The sequence below is a fragment of the Carettochelys insculpta genome, chromosome 31, assembly GCF_033958435.1.
Source record: "Carettochelys insculpta isolate YL-2023 chromosome 31, ASM3395843v1, whole genome shotgun sequence".
Taxonomy (NCBI): domain Eukaryota; kingdom Metazoa; phylum Chordata; order Testudines; family Carettochelyidae; genus Carettochelys; species Carettochelys insculpta.
In genome coordinates, this window is record NC_134167.1 from 13,861,969 (window position 1) to 13,881,893 (window position 19,925).

Sequence of the window (19,925 nt, forward strand, 5' to 3'; positions counted from 1 at the left end):
CCCTGAATCACAGGAGCTGTAGGGAGAATTATTTGAGTGCCAGGGGGGTGGGTAGTTAGAGGGGGAGCTCCCGACCTTGGGGAGCACCCAGGGAGCTGAAGCTCACCATGGTGCCTAGGCCTTCCTGCCAGAGAACCCAACCCTCACGAGCACCGGGGCGAATAACTGTTACCCCTGCGGAGGGGACGGCGGCCGACCAGGGCGGCCCAGCTCGCCGGCTGGCTCGGAACAGGCGCTGGGAGTGCAGCGCCAGAAAGGAGAGAAAGTCAAAATCCCCAGTGCCTCCCTCCCACCCCCTGTGCTGCCCCCAGCGCGGGCCGCCCATGGGTTGACAAGGGGCAGTTGGGGCTGCGAGGGGTTAATCCTGGGGGCAGGGGGCGGTTGGGGTTGTGAGGGTTTAATCCTGGGGGCAGTTGGGGCTGTGGGGGTTTAATCCCGGGGGGCAGGGGGCAGGTGGGGCGGTGAGGGGTTACTCCTGGGGGTAGGGGGGCGGTTCGGGGCTATTTGCATTCACCCCCCCATGCCAAGCAGGCCTCCTGCTACAGCCCGTAGCACAGACACACCCGGGCACTGCCAGCTTGCCGCACGCTCCGTCCTGGCCCCCGGCAGCAGCGCCAGTGTGGCTGGGTGCAGACAATGGTGACAGAGCTGGCCCACTACTCGGGGGGGCAGCGGCAGCAGTGGTGGTGGTGGGGGGCGGGGGGTGCATGGTGTCCCTGCCCCCCATGGGCTGCCCTGGCCCCCCACGGTGCACTGTGGTTTGAAATCCTGGAGGCCCTGCGTAACCTGGGCTCGGCCCTGCCATGCTGGGCACTTCTGGGGAGTGGGGAAGGGGGCACGGGGTGGGGCTGGGGGTCAAATACCCCGCAGCCGCCAGGAACGGTGCCCTGGGGTTCCGGCCCAGTTACCCTGAGATGCAGGGGGGAGATTTCCCAAGCCCCCAGCTCTGGGGCCACCCCGGCCCAGCACGCCAGGTGTTGACCATGGACTTCCCAAGGGGCTGGTGGTGCTGAGAGTTGGCACTTGCGGCCTAGGGCACGGCGGTGCAGTTCTCACGCCAGCCCGGGAACTAGCAGCAAGCATGGGTGGGAGGAAGAGTGGTTGGGGGCGGGGGGGGGACGACTGAGCCCTGATTGGCTGAAGTCAGTGTCAGCCCAGGAGTGAGCCCAGCCCAGCTGTTTACTTACCCGGGAACTAAACAGCAAAAAGCTGGCAGGCGGGCGCCAACTTGTGCCCAGCAACCGCAGCCCCACCGCTCCCAGCAGGCGCCACTGGGGGGGGGCAGGGCACTGGGGGAGCAGAGATTCCACCCCGCCTTGCCCAGCAGATGGCATTTGGAGGGCAGGGCACTGCAGGGGCAGATATTCCAGCCCCGTCTCTCCCAGTCGGTGGTACTCGGGGGGGCAGGGCACTGGGGGGAGGGGGGGCGTAGAGGTTCCACCCCCACCTCGCCCCACAGGTGGCACTCCAGGGGCAGGGCACGGGGGGGGGGGGGGGCAGAGATTCCAGCCCAGCGGGGAGAGGTTGCAGATGGGTACAGAGGGAGGCAGAGGCCAGTTCCTTGTAATCACTCTATTGTCCAGTGCACTATAAATACATGTCTCGGGGGGGGGGGGGGGGGGGGCAACCTGCCTCTGCGGCGGGGAGTCGGGAAGATTCAGCCTCTCTCCAGGGCTGGGGGATGCAGGGGGCTCCGACCCCCCTCCCAAAGCCGGGAGCCTCTGCCGCTGCCCTGCCCCACCCCACAAGCCCCAGCTCCGTCAGGGGGCTGCTCATACGACCTACACACTGCTACCCTCAGGCGCATGGCCAGGCGAGGCCTTCGCTCTCCCCGCCACCAGGGCACTGCCAGCTGCTCCCTCAGTGCAGGCAAGAGAGGGCATGCCTGCACCTCTGAGAGCTCCCAGCCCCAGCAGCCAGCCAGCCGGGGGTGTCGGGGGGAGCCCGGCCTGGCCAGACACACACAGACACCCCCTCCCCCTGCTATACCTTAAGGGGCAGGCGAAATTCCCCTGCTGGGGCCCAAGGCACAGCAGCCATGGACCACGCCCCACTCTGCCCCACTGCCCGGGGGCTGAGGCAAATTCAGCTCCTGGGGAGCAGGGAGCTGTGCCTGCCAGCTGGGGGCAGGAGCCTCGTGATGCCGGGGAAGAGGGGCCTGCAGTGTTGGGGCTGGGAGCTGGGCCAAGGGGAGTCACCCTGGGGGCGGGGGGGAGCCCCACAGGCGGAGCGGAGTAAGGGACAGAGCACTTCCCGGGGGGCCTGGGGTCAGGGCCCTCCTGGGATAGGGAGGGGCAGCTCCCCCCGGACCCCAGGCCAGGCCGAGGGGGCCTATGTGGGGATGACGTTGGTGGCGAAGAGGATGATGAGGATGAGGATGATGGCCACAATGACGCAGATGATGGCGATCATCTTGACGTTCTTCCACCAGTACTTGCGGGCAACCTTCTGCGAGGTCGTCTTGAAGTGCTCGGACTGCGGGAGAGGTGGGGCGTTAGCTGGTCCTGCCGGGGGTGGCAGCCTGGCTCAGCCCCCAGGCAACTGGGCACAGCCTGCCCCCCCCCAGGTGGAAGGAATGGGCTGCCCCCGAGTTGGCACATGGGACGCTGGTGCTGCTTGTGGGCCCAGCAGGGGGGTTGCTCCGGAGCCGGCCCCCCCCCCCCCCCCCCCCCCCCCCCCCCCCCAGAGGCTCTCGCCCTCCACGGTGCCGGCACCGGCCCGTGCCAAGTGCCCCAGATAAGCGGCGGTCCAAAGGGCAGCGCACGCCGCAGCTGTCAGGGCTGAGCAGCAGCTGAGCAAATGGCCCCACCCCGGGGGTGTCCCCTGGCACACACAGGCAGGGGCCAGGCCCGGCAGGATGCAACCCCAAGCGCAGGGCGCCCCCCCGAGGGCAGTGTGGGGCCTCAGCTGGGTGGCGCCAGAGCTGGTGCCAGGCCTTGGCCCCTGTGCCCCAAAACCAGGTCTCCAGACCCCACTGGGTAACGCTCTGCAAACCACCTCCCCTCCTGCTCCCCAGGGCTCACCGTCGCCTCCAGGTCTTCGGTCTTGTTCCGCAGGTGGTCCAGATTCTCGCCCCGCGCCAGGATCCGCTCCACGTTCTGGGTCATGATGTTCTTCACCCCCTCCACTTCGCTCTGCAGGTTCCTCACCCGGTCGCTCGCCATCCCGCCGCCGGGGCCGGTTCCCTCCTGGGTGAGATCACCACTAGGGTGAGTGGGGGGCTGGCTGCAGCCGGGGCCCAGGGAAGGGAGGGGGACCCTGCAGAAGCCAAAAGCCCCAATCCTGGGGCCCCGCTGCAGCCCTGTCCACCTGGGGAGTCCAGACTATTTCACAGACGCCATTTGAGCCTCCAGGCCACAGCACCACACCACTCATGTGGGGAAACTGAGGCAGCCGACAGCCCCACCCAAAGGCAGGGCCGAAACCAAGAATAGGGCCCAGGAGTCCTGCCTCCCGGAGTCTCACTCCCCTCGCAGGGTCAGGAACAGAAGCAGGCATCCCGGCGCACGCCCCCCCTGCTCTAACCGCTGGGCCGCAGCGCCACAGGGGAGGCAGAGGAGGCAGGCGGCAAGGAGAGGCTGCCAGGCACCAGGTCCCACGAGGCAGACCTGGCCACCCGCATCGCTGCGTAATGGCTACAGGGAGCCTCCAGCGCCAGGCGTCAGCCAGGGGATCCCAGCAACCTCCCCGCCCGATGCCCGCTGCTTGCTCGGCCCCACCAGCCCAGGCAGACCCCTCTGAGAGCACCCCCAGCCTGTGATCGGGGCAGGGACAGGCGCCCTCCCCCCAGCCTGCTCCGCGGCCGGACTGGTCAGACCTGGCCGGGCGGAATCTCAGAAACGCTGACCTGGGCCAGCGCCCCGAGGCCGGCAGGCGGGCGGGCGCGGAGCCAGCGCCGGGGTGTCCTTCAGAGAGAAGCCCCCCCGGGACCAGCCCTGCCTGGCAGCTGTTCTGTCACCCCCCTGCCGGTTCATGGCAGCCTCCCCAGCACCAACCACACTGAGCCCACGCTGGCCCCCAAACCTGCCACCGGGGTTGGTTCAGAGGTGGCCAAGTCACCCCACCAGCAGGGCCAGAGCCCCCATTCCTGCCCCAGGCCCCTTGAAAGGCACCTCCGAATCCCCTGACACACCCCCTCATGGCCAGGGCAGCTACAGCCTAACAGGGTCACCCCTCTGCACACCCCTCACAGCCAGGGCAGCTACAGCCTGACACGGCCTCCCCTCCACAACACCCCTCCCGGCCAGGGCAGCAGGGAAACCTCCCCCAACCAGCCAGGACCCAGGCCGACCCCTTCTCACCACCCCCAGGTGAGTTAGTGACCCCCGAAGCCGGTGCCAGGGACACCCTGCTCTTCTGCCCAGCGGCTTTGCAGCTGCTCCGGGGACAGGCAGGTCACCCCACCCTGCAGTGGGGGGTCACAGCTAATGGGGCCTCAGGGCACCACCAGTCCTTTAGCAGGGGTCCCCAAAGACCCCCCCAGGCCCCAGCCCGCACACCCCTCGGCATAGCCAACAGACCCCCTGCAGGTGGAACCCAGACCCATGGCCTCCTGTCACCCCAACTCCCCTGCACCCCCAAAGAGCCCTACAATTGGGGACCCTCACCTCCAGCTGCAGAGCGGGGCTCGGGCTGGGCTCAGCGTGCCAAAGACCGTTGGGGCTGCCCACTTCCCCTTCCTCCCAGCAGGCAGAGCAGGAGCCCCAGCCCTGGGGGCGGGAGCTGGGCAGTGCAGGGGCCTGTCACTCGGGGGCGGGGGGGGACCCCTGCTCCTGAGCCCCTGCTGGGTAGCCCGCACCAGAGCCCCCCCACTGCTTCCTGGATGGCCCCTAGCAAGGCCTCCCCCTACCTGGAGCCGACCCCTCCCCCAAGCCCTACCTGGGACAGACTCCCCTGTGGGGACCCCCCCCCCAGCACAGACTCCCTGCCCTGCCTTGGACAGACCCCCCCAGGGGGACCCCCCCACCCCTGCCTGGGACAGACCCCCTGCCCTGCCTAGGACAAACCCCTAGCCCCCGCCTGGCACAGACCCCCCCAGGGGGACCCCCCACCCCTGCCTGGGACAGACCCACCCCGGGACCCCCGGCTCCCCCCGCCCAGCGCTCGCACTCCCCAGCCCCCCCCCCCCACCGCCTGCAGCTCCGAGCACCGGCCCGACTCCCCAGCTGCGGGCGGCCCGGGGGGTGGGGCGGGCAGCGCGGCCCCCAGCAGCGGAGCCGGGCGGGGTGGCGCGGCCCCGATCCGGGCGCTCACCATGCTCCGCTCCGGGGCTCGGTTCCGCTGCAGCTGCGCCGAGTTTCGGTCAAACTTCCTGCTTCCTACAGCCGGCCCGGCCCCGGCGTTAAAGGGACACGGCCGGGCGCGGCCCGCACCACGGGGCAGCCCCCGCCCCGCCCCTTCAGGGGTCCGCCGGGGCTCCCCGCAGGGCTGGAGGGAGGGGCACTGGCAGAGCGGGGTATCAGGGGCAGGGGGCGGGGGTCAGGAGGGGCGACAGGGCTGCAGCGGGGCGGTCGGGGTGGAGCTGGGGGTCAAGAGGGGCAGGAGTGCCAGGGGTGGAGCTGGGGGTCAGGAGTGGCAGGGGGTGGAGGTCAGGAGGGGCGACAGGGCTGCAGCGGGGGGGGGGGGTCGGGGTGGAGCTGGGGATCCGGAGGGGCAGAGGGTGGGGGGCAGGAGTGGCAGGGGGTGGAGCTGGGGGGCAGGAGGGGCAGAGGGTGGGGGCAGGAGGGGGACAAGAGGGGGCAGAAGTGGCAGGGGTGGAGTTGGGGGGTCAGGGGTGAAGCTGGGGGTCAGGAGGGGCAGAGGGTGGGGGGCAGGGGTTGGGGCAGGAGTGGCGGGGGTGGAGTTGGGGGTTGGGGTGGAGTTGGGGGTCAGGGGGGGCAGGGGTGGAGCTGAGGGTCAGGGGGGCAGGGGGTGGGGGCAGGAGGGGGGGCAGGAGTGGCGGGGGTGGAGTTGGGGGTCGGGGTGAAGGTGGGGGTCGGGAGGGGCAGGGGGTGGGGGCAGGAGTGGCGGGGGTGGAGTTGGGGGTCAGGAGGGGCAGAGGGTGGGGGGCAGGGGTTGGGGCAGGAGTGGCGGGGGTGGAGTTGGGGGTTGGGGTGAAGGTGGGGGTCAGGAGGGGCAGGGGGTGGGGGTCAGGAGGGAGGAGCCAGAGGCTGTCCTGGGTGGGGGAGTTCCACCCACTCTGCCCCCCAGCCCCCGGGGCGGAGAGCAGCCAGTGCAAACGCCTGGGGTGGGTCCGGCGGGAGGAGGACAGGCCCCACTGCTCCCAGCCCCTCTTCCCGGAGGCTGAGCTGCTGCTGGGGGCTACACCCTGCTCTCGCCAGCCCCGGCTGGGGGGCTCAGGCTCTGCTCCGCAAGCGACGCTCAGCCTTGCTGGCACCCCGGGCTCCCCTGGAGGCCGGACGCTTTAGCGGGTCCCAGGGCCCAGCATGGCCCCTCCACCCCCAGCTGGCTGGTTCCCATCTCCCGGCCCCCTGGCGGGTGGGGTACCGCGCTGCAGGATGGGGCCCCCCAGGGTTTGGGGCCTTCGCCGGGGGCACGTGGCTGGAGGCCCTGGTGCCCAGGCCGAGGGCACTGCCCGGCCTAGCGACTGCCTGAGCCTGAGCCAGGCCCCCAGCTCTCGGCAGTGCTGGAGGCCTGGTCGTCCGCAGCCCCGAGCCGCACAGGCCACGACAGGGCCACAGGACCCCCTGCGCCCCACATGCAAAGGTGGCACGGCCTGCAGCCCCCCCGCCCTGCTGCCTCCTGCAGGCTCTCCCGGCTGGGAGGGCTCCCCTCCTGCTGCCAGACCATCTGACCCACGGTGCTCCAGCCCCACGGCGCCCCTCCCCCAGAGGCTCTGCCTGGCACCAGCTCCCCACTGCGGGGTGGGTGGTAGGGGACACTGGGCAGGAAAAAGGCTCCAGATTTCGGTCAATGGTGCTACCTCTGGAGTCAGGGGGGTGCCCACCCACTACCCTCATGGCCACCCCTGCACCCCCATCCCCCTCATGGCCACCCCACCCGCCCCCTGCGGCCGTTCAGGGCTGCCATGTTTAGCGCCAGCCCCAGGGCGTTGCAGTGGGGCCATGGGGGGCTCATCCAACAGGCCACACGGGGGTATGGGGCAGTTGGCCGACTCTGGCAGGCTCTGCTGGGAGGCTGCACCCGGGGTCTGCGTGTCCCCCCCCCCCCTGCTAGGGGAGCAGTGCAGAGGGGACCGGCCAGGAGGGGGCCTGCACCCCGGGCTCTGCGTGCCCCCCCCCCCTGCTAGGGGAGCAGTGCAGAGGGGACCGGCCAGGAGGGGCCTGCACCCCGGACCATGCGTGCCCCCCCTCACTAGGGGAGCAGTGCAGAGGGGACCGGCCAGGAGGGGGCCTGCACCCCGGACCATGCGTGCCCCCCCCCGCTAGGGGAGCAGTGCGGAGGGGACCGGCCAGGAGGGCTGCACCCCGGACCATGCGTGCCCCCCCCACTAGGGGAGCAGTGCAGAGGGGACCGGCCAGGAGGGCTGCACCCCGGACCATGCGTGGCCCCCCCCACTAGGGGAGCAGTGCAGAGGGGACCGGCCAGGAGGGCTGCACCCCGGACCATGCGTGGCCCCCCTCCGGGAGAAAGGCTCGTGCGGGGTCGGGCGGTGCTGGTACCGGGGCCCTTCCCGAGGGGAAACTGAGGCACGGGGCGGGAGGAAGTGCGGATCCGCCCAGACACGGGTGGGGGCGAATCCCGGCGGGGGACCCAGGCGTCCGGGCGGTGCCAGGGGTTGGGGGGGGGCGGTGCCGCTCTGATGACGTCAGGAAGGGGCGGGGCTGGAGGGGGCCCTGGGCTCAGCGCCGCCGCAAAACGCCCTGCCCTCCTCGCCCCACTTTGCGGCCACCCCGCCGGTGACGTGTCCGCCCGGCCTGTCTCCTGGCGACGGGGGCTGTGAGAGCCGCGAGATGGAGGCGCCGCGGGGCCGGGCGGCAGGTGGGGGTGGGCACGAGCCGGACTCCTGGGTCCCGCGGGGGTCGGGGCCCGGTCTGGGGGTCGGGGCCGGTCTGGGGGTCGGGGTGGGGGGCTGGGCCGGGCCGGGGGTCGGGGTGGGGGGCCGGTCTGGGGCTCGGGGTGGGGGCGGGGCCGGTCTGGGGGTCGGGGTCGGGGCGGGGCCGGGGAGGGCGGGGGCCGGTCTGGGGGTGGGGCTGGGGGGCTGGGCCGGGCCGGGGCTCGGGGTGGGGGGCCGGTCTGGGGGTGGGGCTGGGGGGCTGGGCCGGGCCGGGGGTCGGGGTGGGGGGCCGGGCCGGGGAGGGCGGGGGCCGGTCTGGGGGTGGGGCTGGGGGGCTGGGCCGGGCCGGGGCTCGGGGTGGGGGGGCCGGTCTGGGGCGGGCGGGGGCCGGTCTGGGGCTCGGGGTGGGGGGCCGGGCCGGGCGTGGCTGGGGCCGGGGCTGGGGGGCTGGGAAGCTCGAGCCGGGCCCCTGCCCGCATCCCCGGCGGGGGCCGAAGTGACGGCGCGGCCCCTGCCCGGTTGCTTTGCAGCCGCCCTGCTGTCGGAGCCCCCGCCTGGCCCGAGGCGCCGCGCCCGGGCTGGTGGCAGCGGTGGGGACGGGGCCCAGGTGGGGCCCGGGCCCGAGCCCGGCCCGCGGAGCCGCACGTGGGCCAGGACCGTGCTGGGCTTCGAGTGGGCCGACCTGTCCAGCTGGCCCCGCTTCGTCTGCCTGCTCAACAGGCCCACCGACCCGGCCGGCCTGGGCGTCTTCCGCGTCCTCTTCGGTGAGCGCCCGGCCAGGGCCCTGCCCCTGGGGTCCCTCGTGCTCGGCCCCCACCCTGACCTCCGCCTGGCCGGGTGGGGGGGGGGGCGGTGTCCCTCCCTGTGCGCAGAGCTGGGGAGCGGACCCAGGAGTCCTGGCGCTTTGCACTGCCCGGCAGGGGGACTCCCTCCTCCCCGGGCTGCCCCTGTTAGCGCAGCGCCGGGGAGCCCACCCCTGGCTCTCCCAGCCCCACGGGGCGCTGGAGGGGACCCATGCGGTGCTGCCGGGGGCCCTGTCCAGAGCCTCCAACCCCCTCAGCCAGCGTGGGCTCGCCACGTGGCCGCCCTGGCCCTGGCCCTGGCCCTGGGGAGAGCTCAGTTTGCAGCGGGGGCAGGTCCGGGGGGCCCCGCTTGCGGGGGCGGAGGAGGACTTTGCCCTCAGAGCACTGGGGAGGGAGGCCCCGGAGGTCGGGAGGGAGCAGATTCAGGCCCTGCCGCTCTCCCAGCCCCGGCCAATGGCCCTCTAGTCTTTCCCACCCGTGTGCAGAATAAACTTGTGCTGAGGGCTGTGCGGACATGCACCACCCTGGGCCCCTGAATCTCTCCTGAGCAGAACCCTGGCCCTCCCCAGCCATCCCCCGGGGGGGGCATCTCCACCACCCTGGAGCTCAGCCTGGGACCTGGCCCCGCAGCCGCCTGCTGGGGCAGAGCCGTAGCCTCGCGGGGGCAGGGCAGGTCTTGGTGTTAGCTCACATGTGGGCAATGGGGGGCTCCCCCGGTCCATCCCCTTCCTTCCCATCTAGGGACCCAGCACTGCTCTGAGACAGGCTTGGTGAGGAAAGGGTTAACCGCACTGGCTGGTCTGCCCTGGGGCTCCCCACAAGGGGGCTCCCGGAATGATGGGGGGTCCTGCCCCCGCACCGCGGGGGGGCGGTGTCAGTGGTTAGATGGAGCCTTTTGGGGAAGGAGGGGCCATAGGGGCACTGCCCTCTTGGACTCGGACTGACTCCACAGCCCCAGCACAGTGCCAGGGAGGGACCTGGGGCCCAGGACTCTGTCCCAGCCCCAGAGGGGCATGGGGGTGTCGGGAGCCAGGACTCCTGGCTTCTCTCCCCAGCCGTGCTGTCTCAGCCTGGGCAAGCTTCTTTCCCCTTGCTCTGGCACCATTCGCAGCTGCCGTGCTCACAGGACGCAGCTCCTGCTCCTTAGCTGCCCGCCTGAGCCCCGGGTTACAAGCAGGCTCCATCCCCAGGCCCGGGGGCCTGGTGTCCAAGCTTCTCCTGGGTGGGGGTGAGGGTGGGGGAGTCGCTCTGTCCCTACAGCCAGCCTGGGGTGGCCAGTGGGGTCCCTGCTGGGCTGCTGCTGCCTGTGGGGAGGCCGGGTCCCTGGCGCCGAGTGCTGGGACGACGGCCATGGGGAGACTCGGGTGCCAGCCGGTGGGCGAGCAGAGCCCCCCAGCCGGCAGCCTGGCTGTGTGTGGGTGGTGTACGTCCCGGCAGGGCGCAGACCAAAACGTTCTGCCCAGGAGCCGGTGTCCCGTCGCTTCCCGCCGCCCGGCTGTGCCGTTTCCCTGCCTGCGAGAGGGGGCGGGCGGAGGGTCCCCCGGGGTGTTTGCCATCGGTGGCTCCTGGCCCAGCTGCCTCGTGGCTGTGCCTGGCCGTGCTGGGGGGACAGTTCCCAACCGCGCAGGCTGCAAGGCCCAGTCTGAGCCCCATCCCCGGCATGGGCGAGCCTGGGGCGCAGGCAGGTTCAGCCTGCGCCTGATGGACGCCGCCTCTGCCCCATCTCAGGGCTGCTGATGGCCCTGGACATCCCCCAGGAGCGTGGCCTGAGCTACTTGGACCACAAGTACCTGGACGGGCTGGAGGTCTGTCGTTTCCCCCTCTTCAACTTCCTGGAGCCCCTGCCGCTGGACTGGATGTACCTGCTCTACACGGTCATGCTGCTGGGTGAGGGCAGGGGCCCGGGGGTGGGGGGGCGCTGTGGCATGGGGGGTGAAGGCTGGGCCTATGGGAGGGGATTGAGCTTGGTGGGCAGGGCCAGGCCGGTGAGCAAGGACCTGGGGGAGGCTGGGCTGGGGGGGTCTCAACCTCTGGCCCCATGGGGCGTGTGCCAGCCCATTCTAGACACAGCCAGGCCAGGGCTGTTCTGCCACTGGATGGCCTGTGCTAGCTGTGTGGGCCCAGGCTGTGGAGCCAGGTGGGAGGGTCCCTGGCCCCCACTAAGCCCCCCCCCCCGCCTGTCCCAGGTGCCCTGGGCATCATGCTGGGCTGCTGCTACCGCCTGAGCTGCCTGCTCTTTGTGCTGCCCTACTGGTATGTCTTCTTCCTGGACAAGACGGCCTGGAACAACCACTCCTACCTCTACGGCCTCCTCGGCTTCCAGCTCACCTTCATGGACGCCAACCGCTACTGGTAGGGCCGGCCAGACGCAAGCCGGGGGTCGGGGCTCTTGGAACTGGCTGTGGCTCAGCACGAGGCGGCTGGGCAGAGCCAGCGCCCCGGGGCCAGTCACTGCTGAGTCGGTGCCCTAGACCTGCAACAGGCATCGGGCCCCAAACCATCATAGCCACCCCGCTTTCTGCCCGCAGAGCACCCAGCCATCCGCACGCCTGGCCTGGGCCGAAGCAGCGACGCCCCCCGGCTGGCTGCCCCCGCTGCGGGTAGCGGAGCCCACTTCCTGAAGGGTGCCGGGCCGGCGTTACCCGGGGTGCGGGGCTGGGCTGGCAAGACACATGGAGCGTGGGGTCCTCAACCCCAGGCAGCTCTGGGGAGGGCCGTGAAGTGAGCTTGGCCAGGCCGATGGAGAGGGTGGGCCAGGCCGAGCGTGCTCAGCGAACCAGAGGCCAAACTGCCCGGGGGGGATTCCCTGCCGCCGCGGAGGACTCGCCTGAGCTGGGCTGGGCAGGGCAGGAGAGCTCCAGCAGGCGCAGCCCCCTCGCTCGGCGAACCGGCCTGGCCTGGCTCCTTCCCCAGGTCTATCGACGGCCTCCGGGAGCCCCGGAAGAGGAACGCCCACGTGCCCCTGTGGAACTACACGGTGCTGCGCTTGCAGGTAGGGACGGCACCGCCCTGGGCCCCCGCCAAGCCAACGTCCTGGCCTGGCCGCTGGGAGGAGAGTCCTGCGCCCCGGCACTGGTCTGGTCAGGACCCCTGCTGCTGAGGGGCCTGAGCAGACTGGTGCAGTCCCCGGGGCTGGGCACTAGGGGGCAGCAGCGCACTGGGCATGGCGCCTGGAAGGGGGAGGCAGCAGCCCCCCGAGTTCTCTGAGCACTGGCAGTGGGGCTGCCCCAGAGCGAGGCATGGGGGGTCGGGTCCCACCTCTGCTGCTGACTCTGGGACCTTGGGCTGCCCCAGCCCCCTCTGCCACAGTCTCTCTCTGGGAAGTGGGGCCCCTTCTCTGAGCTGCCAGGTGCTGGAGGGGCTCCACGCTGGGGGTCGGGCTACAGGGCGTGGGGCAGGGGCTCGCGCTGAAGCAAGCCGCCTGGTGCCCGTCTGCTGGGAACGGCTGGCGGGATCCTGGGGGTGGGCGTGAGGAGCTGCCCCCGGGGCCGGCACGGCAGGTGGGGGCTGGGGGACGGGTACCTCCCCCCACCAGCATTAACAGGAGCCTGGGGGCGTAGCGGAAACTTGCTCATGGGGCTTGGTCAGACAGATCTTCGTCGTCTACTTCATCGCGGGCCTCAAGAAGCTGGATGCGGACTGGGTGGAGGGCTACTCCATGGGCTCGCTGTCCCGCCACTGGCTCTTTGACCCCTTCAAGTGAGTGCCGGGGCCTGGCTGTCCTCCCCAGCTGCCGGGAGCTCGGGCATGAAACGAGGCCCCGTACTGACATCCCCCAGCCGGCACCAGGGCCGGCCGCCAGCTCCTCTGCTGTTCTCTCTGCCCCTCGCTCCCGACGGGCGCGTGCCGGGGGGCGTGGGAGGTTCCTGTTGCCAAGCTTGGCCCCCCGCCGTGCTGCGCAGCCCATGGGGCGAGAGCTCTGGGGAGCCAGACACCCACTTGGCTTTGTGCCCAGGGCACTTCTTCCCCGGCCCCACTTGGGGTCCCACAGACTCGGGGCTGGGATGCCGGAGAGGGTGTGGGCCCAGGGCTGGGGCATGGCTTCTTGGTCAGCCCCATGCAGGGGCTCAGGGTTGCAGTGAGGAGGAAGCTGGGGGAAGGTGCCTCTCTTCGCTGCCTCCAGCAGAGAGGGGCCCTTCTCCCGCAGCCAGTGCAGGTCCGTGCTGGGGCTGGCAGGGAAGCATCCCGCACAACAGGCCTGGCCCCAAACCCCTCACCCCCAGCCGCACCAGGCAGTGCGGGAGGGGGCAGGCGGCCTGGGCTGGGGGAGGCGCTGCCACCAGGGCAGGGAAGGGGCTCTCACCCGCCCTCGCGTGCACCAGGCTGGTGCTGTCGGAGGAGATGACCAGCCTGCTGGTGGTGCACGGCGGAGGGCTGGTGCTGGACCTGACGGCCGGCTACCTGCTGTTCTTCGACGCCACCCGCCCGGTGGCGCTCCTCTTCGTCTCCTACTTCCACTGCATGAACTCGCAGCTCTTCAGCATCGGTAAGGGGCCCTGCGCTCCCGGCACTAGGGATAGAAATCCCCCTCCGGCTCGCCCGGGGCGGGGCAGAGAGCCTCCGTGCTGATACACCCGTCCCCCCACAGGCATGTTCTCCTACACCATGCTCGCTACCAGCCCCTTGTTCTGCTACCCCGACTGGCCGCGTCGCCTGGGCGCCAGGTTCCCGGCCTGCCTCCAAAGGCTCCTGCCCGCCCTGGAGCCGCCGCAGGCCAGCGCCACGTGTGTGTACGGGGGGCCTGAGCGCAAGGGCCGGGGCAAGGGGGAAAGGGGCCTTGGGCTGCGCCAGAAACTGGGGGCCGCCTTCACCGTGCTGTATGTGCTGGAGCAGTTTTTCCTGCCCTACTCCCACTTCCTCACCCAGGTAGGGCCCCGCGGGGGCGCGCGGCACTGGGCTGGAGGGGACGCCCCGTGGAGGGCAACCCTGGGAGCCCACAGGGATGGGGGCAGCGGGTGCGGTGCTGAGCTGGGATCCCGGCCTGGCCTGGCCTGGCCGCTGCCCGGGAGTTGGCCCTGTGGCTGGCAGCGTGGTGTGGTGGGGTGGGGCCGTGGGGCTGGGATCCTTTCCCCTGGCTGCCTGTCCAAGCTGCTCTGCGCAGGGGTGGCGGTGGCCCCAGGCCTGGAGCCTGGGCTGCAAGGTGGGCAGCACGAACGCCTGCCAGGGCCCTGGGATAGAGGCTGGAACCGGCTGGGTGCTGGGCTGGGGCCCCGGCCCCCTGACCTGCCCTCTCCCCCAGGGTTACAACAACTGGACCCAGGGGCTGTATGGCTACTCCTGGGACATGATGGTCCATTCCCGCTCCCACCAACACGTGAAGATCACCTACCGGGATGGCGTGACAGGGGAGCTGGGCTACCTCAGCCCTGGGGTAAGTGGCCCGGCCCTGCCCCACTCGGCTGCACTCTGGGGCTGAGCCAGGACTTCTGGGCTCCATTCTGGCTGAACCTCAGGCAAGTCCCTGCCTCGGTTTCCCCTGCTGCACCATGACCTGGGCTGGACGGTCAGCCTGGCGCCTTCCCGTGGCCCTGGCTGTGCTTGGTGCCCCCAAGCGGGGCGTGTGACGCAGGGGGGGCTCCTCTGAGGGTCAGGGTACTTCACAAACACGGTCCCAGGCTGTCCCTCTTGTGCAGGGGAAACTGAGGCACGGGAGGGTGAGTTTTGACTGAAGGTCACAGATGAAATCTGTTCTGGAGCTGGGGTAGAACCCAGGCCCCCTGGCTCCCAGCTCTAATCACTCGACCCTGCTCCCCTCCCTGTGGACTCGGGGCTCCCACCTCCACCCCTGCTGAGCGGTTCCCAGCCTGCGTCCCGGCTGGGGCCCCAGGCACTGTGGGGGGCCGGTTTGTGGAGCTTCCCCAGGGCTGTCCCCGGCAGGTGTTCACGCAGAGCCGGCGCTGGAAGGACCACGCCGACATGCTGAAGCAGTACGCCACCTGCCTGAGCCACCTGCTGCACAACTACAACGTCTCGCAGCCCGAGATCTACTTCGACATCTGGGTCTCCATCAACGACCGCTTCCAGCAGAGGTGAGCGCGGGGCAGGGCCGCGGGTCAGCTCGTGCTGGGCTCCTGCCTGCAGAGCTCGCGGGGCAGGGGCTCGGCCTCCAGCGTACAGCCCCGTTGGGGAGAAGATGGCAGGAGTTGCTGGGCTGCGGCAGGGCCGTGCCCCCTGCACGGTGCACCAGTTCCCAGCGCAGACTCAGACTGGAGCCCCTCACGGACTCGGTGCCCCCCGACCAGCAGCGACCCTTGGCCAGCAGCGGTTTGCTGCTGGGCACCCAGCGCTGGCCTGGGCTTAGCTGGGACAAACCAGGGAGGGAGCAGGGGACTGGAGGGTCCTGCGGACCTGTGGCCTCAGCGCGTCCCACCCGCCCGCCCGCCAGGCTCTTCGACCCGCGTGTGGACATTGTGAGGGCCGAGTGGTCTCCCTTCCGCCACACTCCCTGGCTGCAGCCGCTGCTGGTCGACCTGTCCCCCTGGAGAGCAAAGCTGCAGGAGATCGAGAGCTCGCTGGACAACCAGACCGAGGTGGTTTTCATCGCCGATTTCCCAGGTAGGCCATAGCCCGGTGCTCGGCTCGTGCGGACTGCGGCTGTCTTCCCAGGTGGCTGGTCCCTCTCCTGCCGCGGGGGTACAGAGCCCCAGGCCCTGCCTGTGTGGGCGGCACAGGGCTGACAGCTCTGACTGAAGCTATTGGATTATTGCCCTGGCATGATGCTCTGGCATTTCCCCAGCGAGACCTCCAGGGCTGCTCTTGGGAGTTGCCAGGAGATCCGTGCGGATTCCAGGAGGCTCTGGGCTGTGCCTGCAGGGTTGGGGACAGAGGTGGGACTGTGGGGCCAGGCTCACCCCCGGCCCTGCCCGCCCCCAGGCCTGCACCTGGAGAACTTTGTGAGCGAGGACCTGGGCAACACCAGCCTGCAGCTGCTGAAGGGGGAGGTGGCAGTGGAGCTTGTCAAGGAGCAGAGGAACTACACGCTGCGGGAAGGGGACAGGATGCAGGTGAGGGCAGGGCGCTAGCATCCCTGGGAGCTCAGCGCTGGAGAGCGTCGGGCAACGCCCCTACCGGCGTTTACTGTGCAAGTGGGTGGCAAAACCAGGAGGGCGCAGCGAGGCCTGGTACGCGCCGGCTCTTCAAAGCCCAGCGCTGCTGGGAGCTGTGCTCTGGCCCAGGGGGCTGGTTCCTGGCCTGTGCAACTTGCTAACCCCCCTCCCCCTCCTGGCGGCCCAGCTGCCCCCAGGCGAGTACCATAAGGTGCACACGGTGTCCTCAGAACCCTCCTGCTACATGTACATCTACGTGAACACCACAGACGTGGCCCTGGAGCGCAACCTGAGCCAGCTGCAGGAGCTGCGGGACAAGGTGCAGAACGGCAGCGGTGAGTCCATGGCCGTGGGGAGCGGCGCTGGGGGAGCAGGCGCTGCTGGGGTCCTGGCCCTAGGACATTGTCCTGCCCCCGGCTGAAGCTCTGGCCTGGCCCCCTCTGCAGAGACGGAGCCCCTGCCCCCGGAGCTGCAGCCTATCCTAGACGGCGTCCTGGGGGACACGGTGCAGCCCGACCCCGTCGTCCAGGCCTTCCTGCGGCGCCAGCAGCAACTGGAGGAGCTGCAGAGGCGGCGAAATGCCACCCTGGGGCAGCGGCTGCAGCGCTTTGCTGCCAAGAAGTACCTCCTCTTCCGCCGAAGGTGAGCGCCCGGGCCCAGCCCCACAGCCCCCTGCCCTCCAGCTACCGGCCGGCCCCTTCGCTTCTTCCTCCTCCCAGCCCCACAGCCCCCTGCCCTCCAGCTACTGCCCAGCCCCTTCGCTTCCTCCTCCTCCCAGCCCCACAGCCCCCTGCCCTCCAGCTACCGACCGGCCCCTTCGCTTCTTCCACCTCCCCCTCCTCCTCCGAGCCCCACAGCCCCCTGCCCTCCAGCTACTGCCCGGCCCCTTCGCTTCCTCCTCCTCCCAGCCCCACAGCCCCCTGCCCTCCAGCTACCGACCGGCCCCTTCGCTTCTTCCACCTCCCCCTCCTCCTCCGAGCCCCACAGCCCCCTGCCCTCCAGCTACTGCCCGGCCCCTTCGCTTCCTCCTCCTCCCAGCCCCACAGCCCCCTGCCCTCCAGCTACCGGCTGGCCCCTTCGCTTCTTCCACCTCCCAGCCCCACAGCCCCCTGCCCTCCAGCTACCGGCCGGCCCCTTCGCTTCTTCCACCTCCCAGCCCCACAGCCCCCTGCCCTCCAGCTACCGGCCGGCCCCTTCGCTTCTTCCACCTCCCAGCCCCACAGCCCCCTGCCCTCCAGCTACTGCCCGGCCCCTTCGCTTCCTCCTCCTCCCAGCCCCACAGCCCCCTGCCCTCCAGCTACTGCCCGGCCCCTTGGCTTCCTCCTCCTCCTCCCAGCCCCACAGCCCCCTGCCCTCCAGCTACCGTCCGGCCCCTTGGCTTCCTCCTCCTCCTCCTCCCAGCCCCACAGCCCCCTGCCCTCCAGCTACCGTCCAGCCCCTTCGCTTCCTCCTCCCAGCCCCACAGCCCCCTGCCCTCCAGCTACCGCCCGGCCCCTTCGCTTCCTCCTCCTCCCCCTCCTCCTCCGAGCCCCACAGCCCCCTGCCCTCCAGCTACCGCCCGGCCCCTTCGCCGCCGCCGCCGCCTCCTCCTCCTCCCAGCCCCACAGCCCCCTGCCCTCCAGCTGCCGCCCGGCCCCTTCGCTGCCGCCGCCGCCGCCGCCTCCTCCTCCCAGCCCCACAGCCCCCTGCCCTCCAGCTACCGCCCGGCCCCTGCGCTTCCTCCTCATCTCCCAGCCCCACAGCCCCCTGCCCTCCAGCTACTGCCCCGCCCTTTCCCTGCCTCCTCATCTCCCAGCCCCACAGCCCCCTGCCCTCCAGCTACCGCCCCGCCCTTTCCCTGCCTCCTCATCTCCCAGCCCCACAGCCCCCTGCCCTCCAGCTACTGCCCCGCCCTTTCCCTGCTGCCTCCTCCTCCTCCTCCCCCCAGCTGCCCAGCCCCTGTGCTTCCTCCTCCTCCCCCCATCTCCTGCCATGTGCTCTGCAGCTACTGCCTTGCCCCTTAGCTTCCTCCCCACCCCCCATCTCCCAGCCACACCCAGTCCCCTATGTGTACTACCCCCACCCCACCCCACCCCTACTTCCTTGCAGCCCTGCTGATGTGTCCTTTCTGCTAAGAGCAGCCACCCCCCAATCCCATATTCTCCACAGGGTGCACTGGCCCCGTAGCAGCCCCACCCATGCACCCCGCTCCACCCAGGCAGCAATCTGCTTCTACGTGTCCCCCGCGGGGATCCCCTCTGGCCCCACACCCAGCCCCTGCTCTTTGCCCTCACAGCTTCCTGATGACCTGTATTTCACTGCGCAACCTGCTGCTGGGCCGCCCCTCCCTGGAGCAGCTGGCACAGGAGGTGGCCTATGCCAACATGCAGCAGGAGGAGGACAGCCCAGGGCCCAAGGGGGTGGAGCTCTGAGCCCCAGGACACCACCCCACCAGGCTTCAGTCTGCTTCTGGGGAGCAACTGTCTCCTGCCTCTGGGATCGGCGCGTGCCATGGGACTTGCCTGTCTGCTGGGTTGGTAACAGGACCAAACAGGCTCAGCCCCTCTCCCCCAGGAGTGTCAGTTATGGGGGGGATGTGCAGGCGGGCTGGGCTCTGCTGCTGGGCATCAGGGGAGGAAGGGTGTGGTTTGGGGGGCACAGCTCCTGGGGGTGTTTCTCCCTGGCTCTGGGAGGGGCTTCTGGCTCCCTGCTTTTAACCTTCCTCCCAATAAAGTGCCTTGTTTTTAAGCCTGGAGCTTTCCCTGCTGGGGTGCAGCACCATCAGCTTCCATTCTCTCCCCCCCCATGTCAGGGAGGGGATGAAGTTTGGCCCTTCAGGGCCTGGCACAGGTCTGGGGTTTAAGACAAATCTGAGGGGGCCATAGGCCCTGCTCTGAGGGCAGGGGGCGATGCCCAGTACAGGTCCCTGCTGCATCTCTGAGCTAGGCAGGGCTCCATTTCCCTCTCCTCAAGTGGGCTGTGGGCTTGGCTGCCTCAGTTTCTCCCTCTTCCCCAGCACGAGTGGCTGAGCAGGAATCCTGCCTTGCCTGGGGGCAGCAGCCCTGTCTCCCCCCCACCTCCCCCTGCCTTGAACCCTTGGAAAGGCAGCTCCTGCCCTTCCTCACACCAGCAGTCCTGCAGCTGAGGCCAGAGCTGGCAGCAGCCTTGCCTGGCTGCTGCCCTGATCCCAGCACCAGCTGTCTCCTGTGTGGGTGCCCCCATGTGCTGCCAGCTCCCTGCAGAGGTGCCTGGGCAGAGGGTAGCAGTATTGAGGCTCTGGAAAAGGCACCGTACCCTGAGACACTGCTGTACTAGCCCTGGGCCTGAGCTATTGAGCAGCCTGGCCCTGGTAGCAGCCTGGGTTAGGACAAGAGCCATGCAGCCCCAGCCAGCCCTTCTCTAATGCTGCCAGCAAAACCTCCCCCTCCAGGCAGGGCAGGAGTCCTTTGGGCCAGGCACTCACCACTTCTGCCAGCTTCCAGCCTCGTGCCTGGGGAATGGACAGTACCAGCCCTGCTGAGACACAAAGCTGCCCTCCTGCTAACAAAACCCCACAGGTTCTCGACTGCGGCAGCTCCCAGGCTCAGTGACAAGTGCTAGCCAGGAGCCTGGCTGCCCCCTTTCCCCAGGGATGGGGAGCAGGACTGAGCCAGGCCCCAGCCAGGAACCTCCCTCAAGCCGTGTTTGCAGGAAGCTGGCACTGAGCAAGCAGCTTAAAGGCTTTAGCTTGCAGCAGGGGGAGCAGCATGGTGTTACTGCTGTGCCTGCCCAGCAGCTGTGGGAGCCACCTCCAGCTGCCTCTTCTGGGAGCCCCAGCCAGCCTGGGCCCCAGCAGCATTCAGATAGCAGAGCCTGGCCCTTGGCCATCTAGTTCTGGATCTGCGGCAGTGGCTGGCTCAGTTAGAGCAGGCAGGAGGGTGCTGGCAGGCTGCCAGCAGGGCAGCAACTCAGCCCTGCCTATTTAAACACCCTCCCCATACTGCTTACACCTCCTCCAGCACCTGACCCAGATCTCTCTGCTGCCTAGGGCTGTGCTGGTGCCCTTGACGCAGGAGCTGTTCAACAGCTGGCTTAGCCCATTCCCCAGTTCTCTCATGCCAGGCTGCCCCTCAGCTGTCCTGGGAAGGGGCAGGAGGGCTG

The 19,925-nt window shown here is 70.1% G+C and overlaps 2 protein-coding genes across 2 annotated transcripts; one reads left to right on the forward strand and one right to left on the reverse strand.

Annotated features, from left to right (window-relative positions):
• Positions 1-1,601: 1,601 nt before the first annotated feature.
• VAMP8 (vesicle associated membrane protein 8) lies at positions 1,602-5,408 on the reverse strand. The gene is made up of 3 exons (XM_074981763.1): positions 5,254-5,408; positions 3,024-3,188; positions 1,602-2,475 (listed from the first exon to the last, which is right to left on the reverse strand). The coding sequence occupies exons 1-3, from the start codon at positions 5,254-5,256 to the stop codon at positions 2,332-2,334; spliced, it is 312 nt and encodes a 103-aa protein (XP_074837864.1). The 5' UTR covers positions 5,257-5,408; the 3' UTR covers positions 1,602-2,331.
• Positions 5,409-7,797: 2,389 nt separating this feature from the next.
• On the forward strand, positions 7,798-18,552 carry GGCX (gamma-glutamyl carboxylase). Its single transcript, XM_074981943.1, has 15 exons — positions 7,798-7,941; positions 8,488-8,721; positions 10,489-10,647; positions 10,947-11,112; positions 11,674-11,752; positions 12,353-12,459; positions 13,083-13,246; positions 13,349-13,626; positions 14,000-14,131; positions 14,638-14,789; positions 15,146-15,315; positions 15,634-15,764; positions 15,994-16,141; positions 16,253-16,448; positions 18,082-18,552. The coding sequence occupies exons 1-15, from the start codon at positions 7,914-7,916 to the stop codon at positions 18,215-18,217; spliced, it is 2,280 nt and encodes a 759-aa protein (XP_074838044.1). The 5' UTR covers positions 7,798-7,913; the 3' UTR covers positions 18,218-18,552.
• The last annotated feature ends 1,373 nt before the right edge of the window (positions 18,553-19,925 follow it).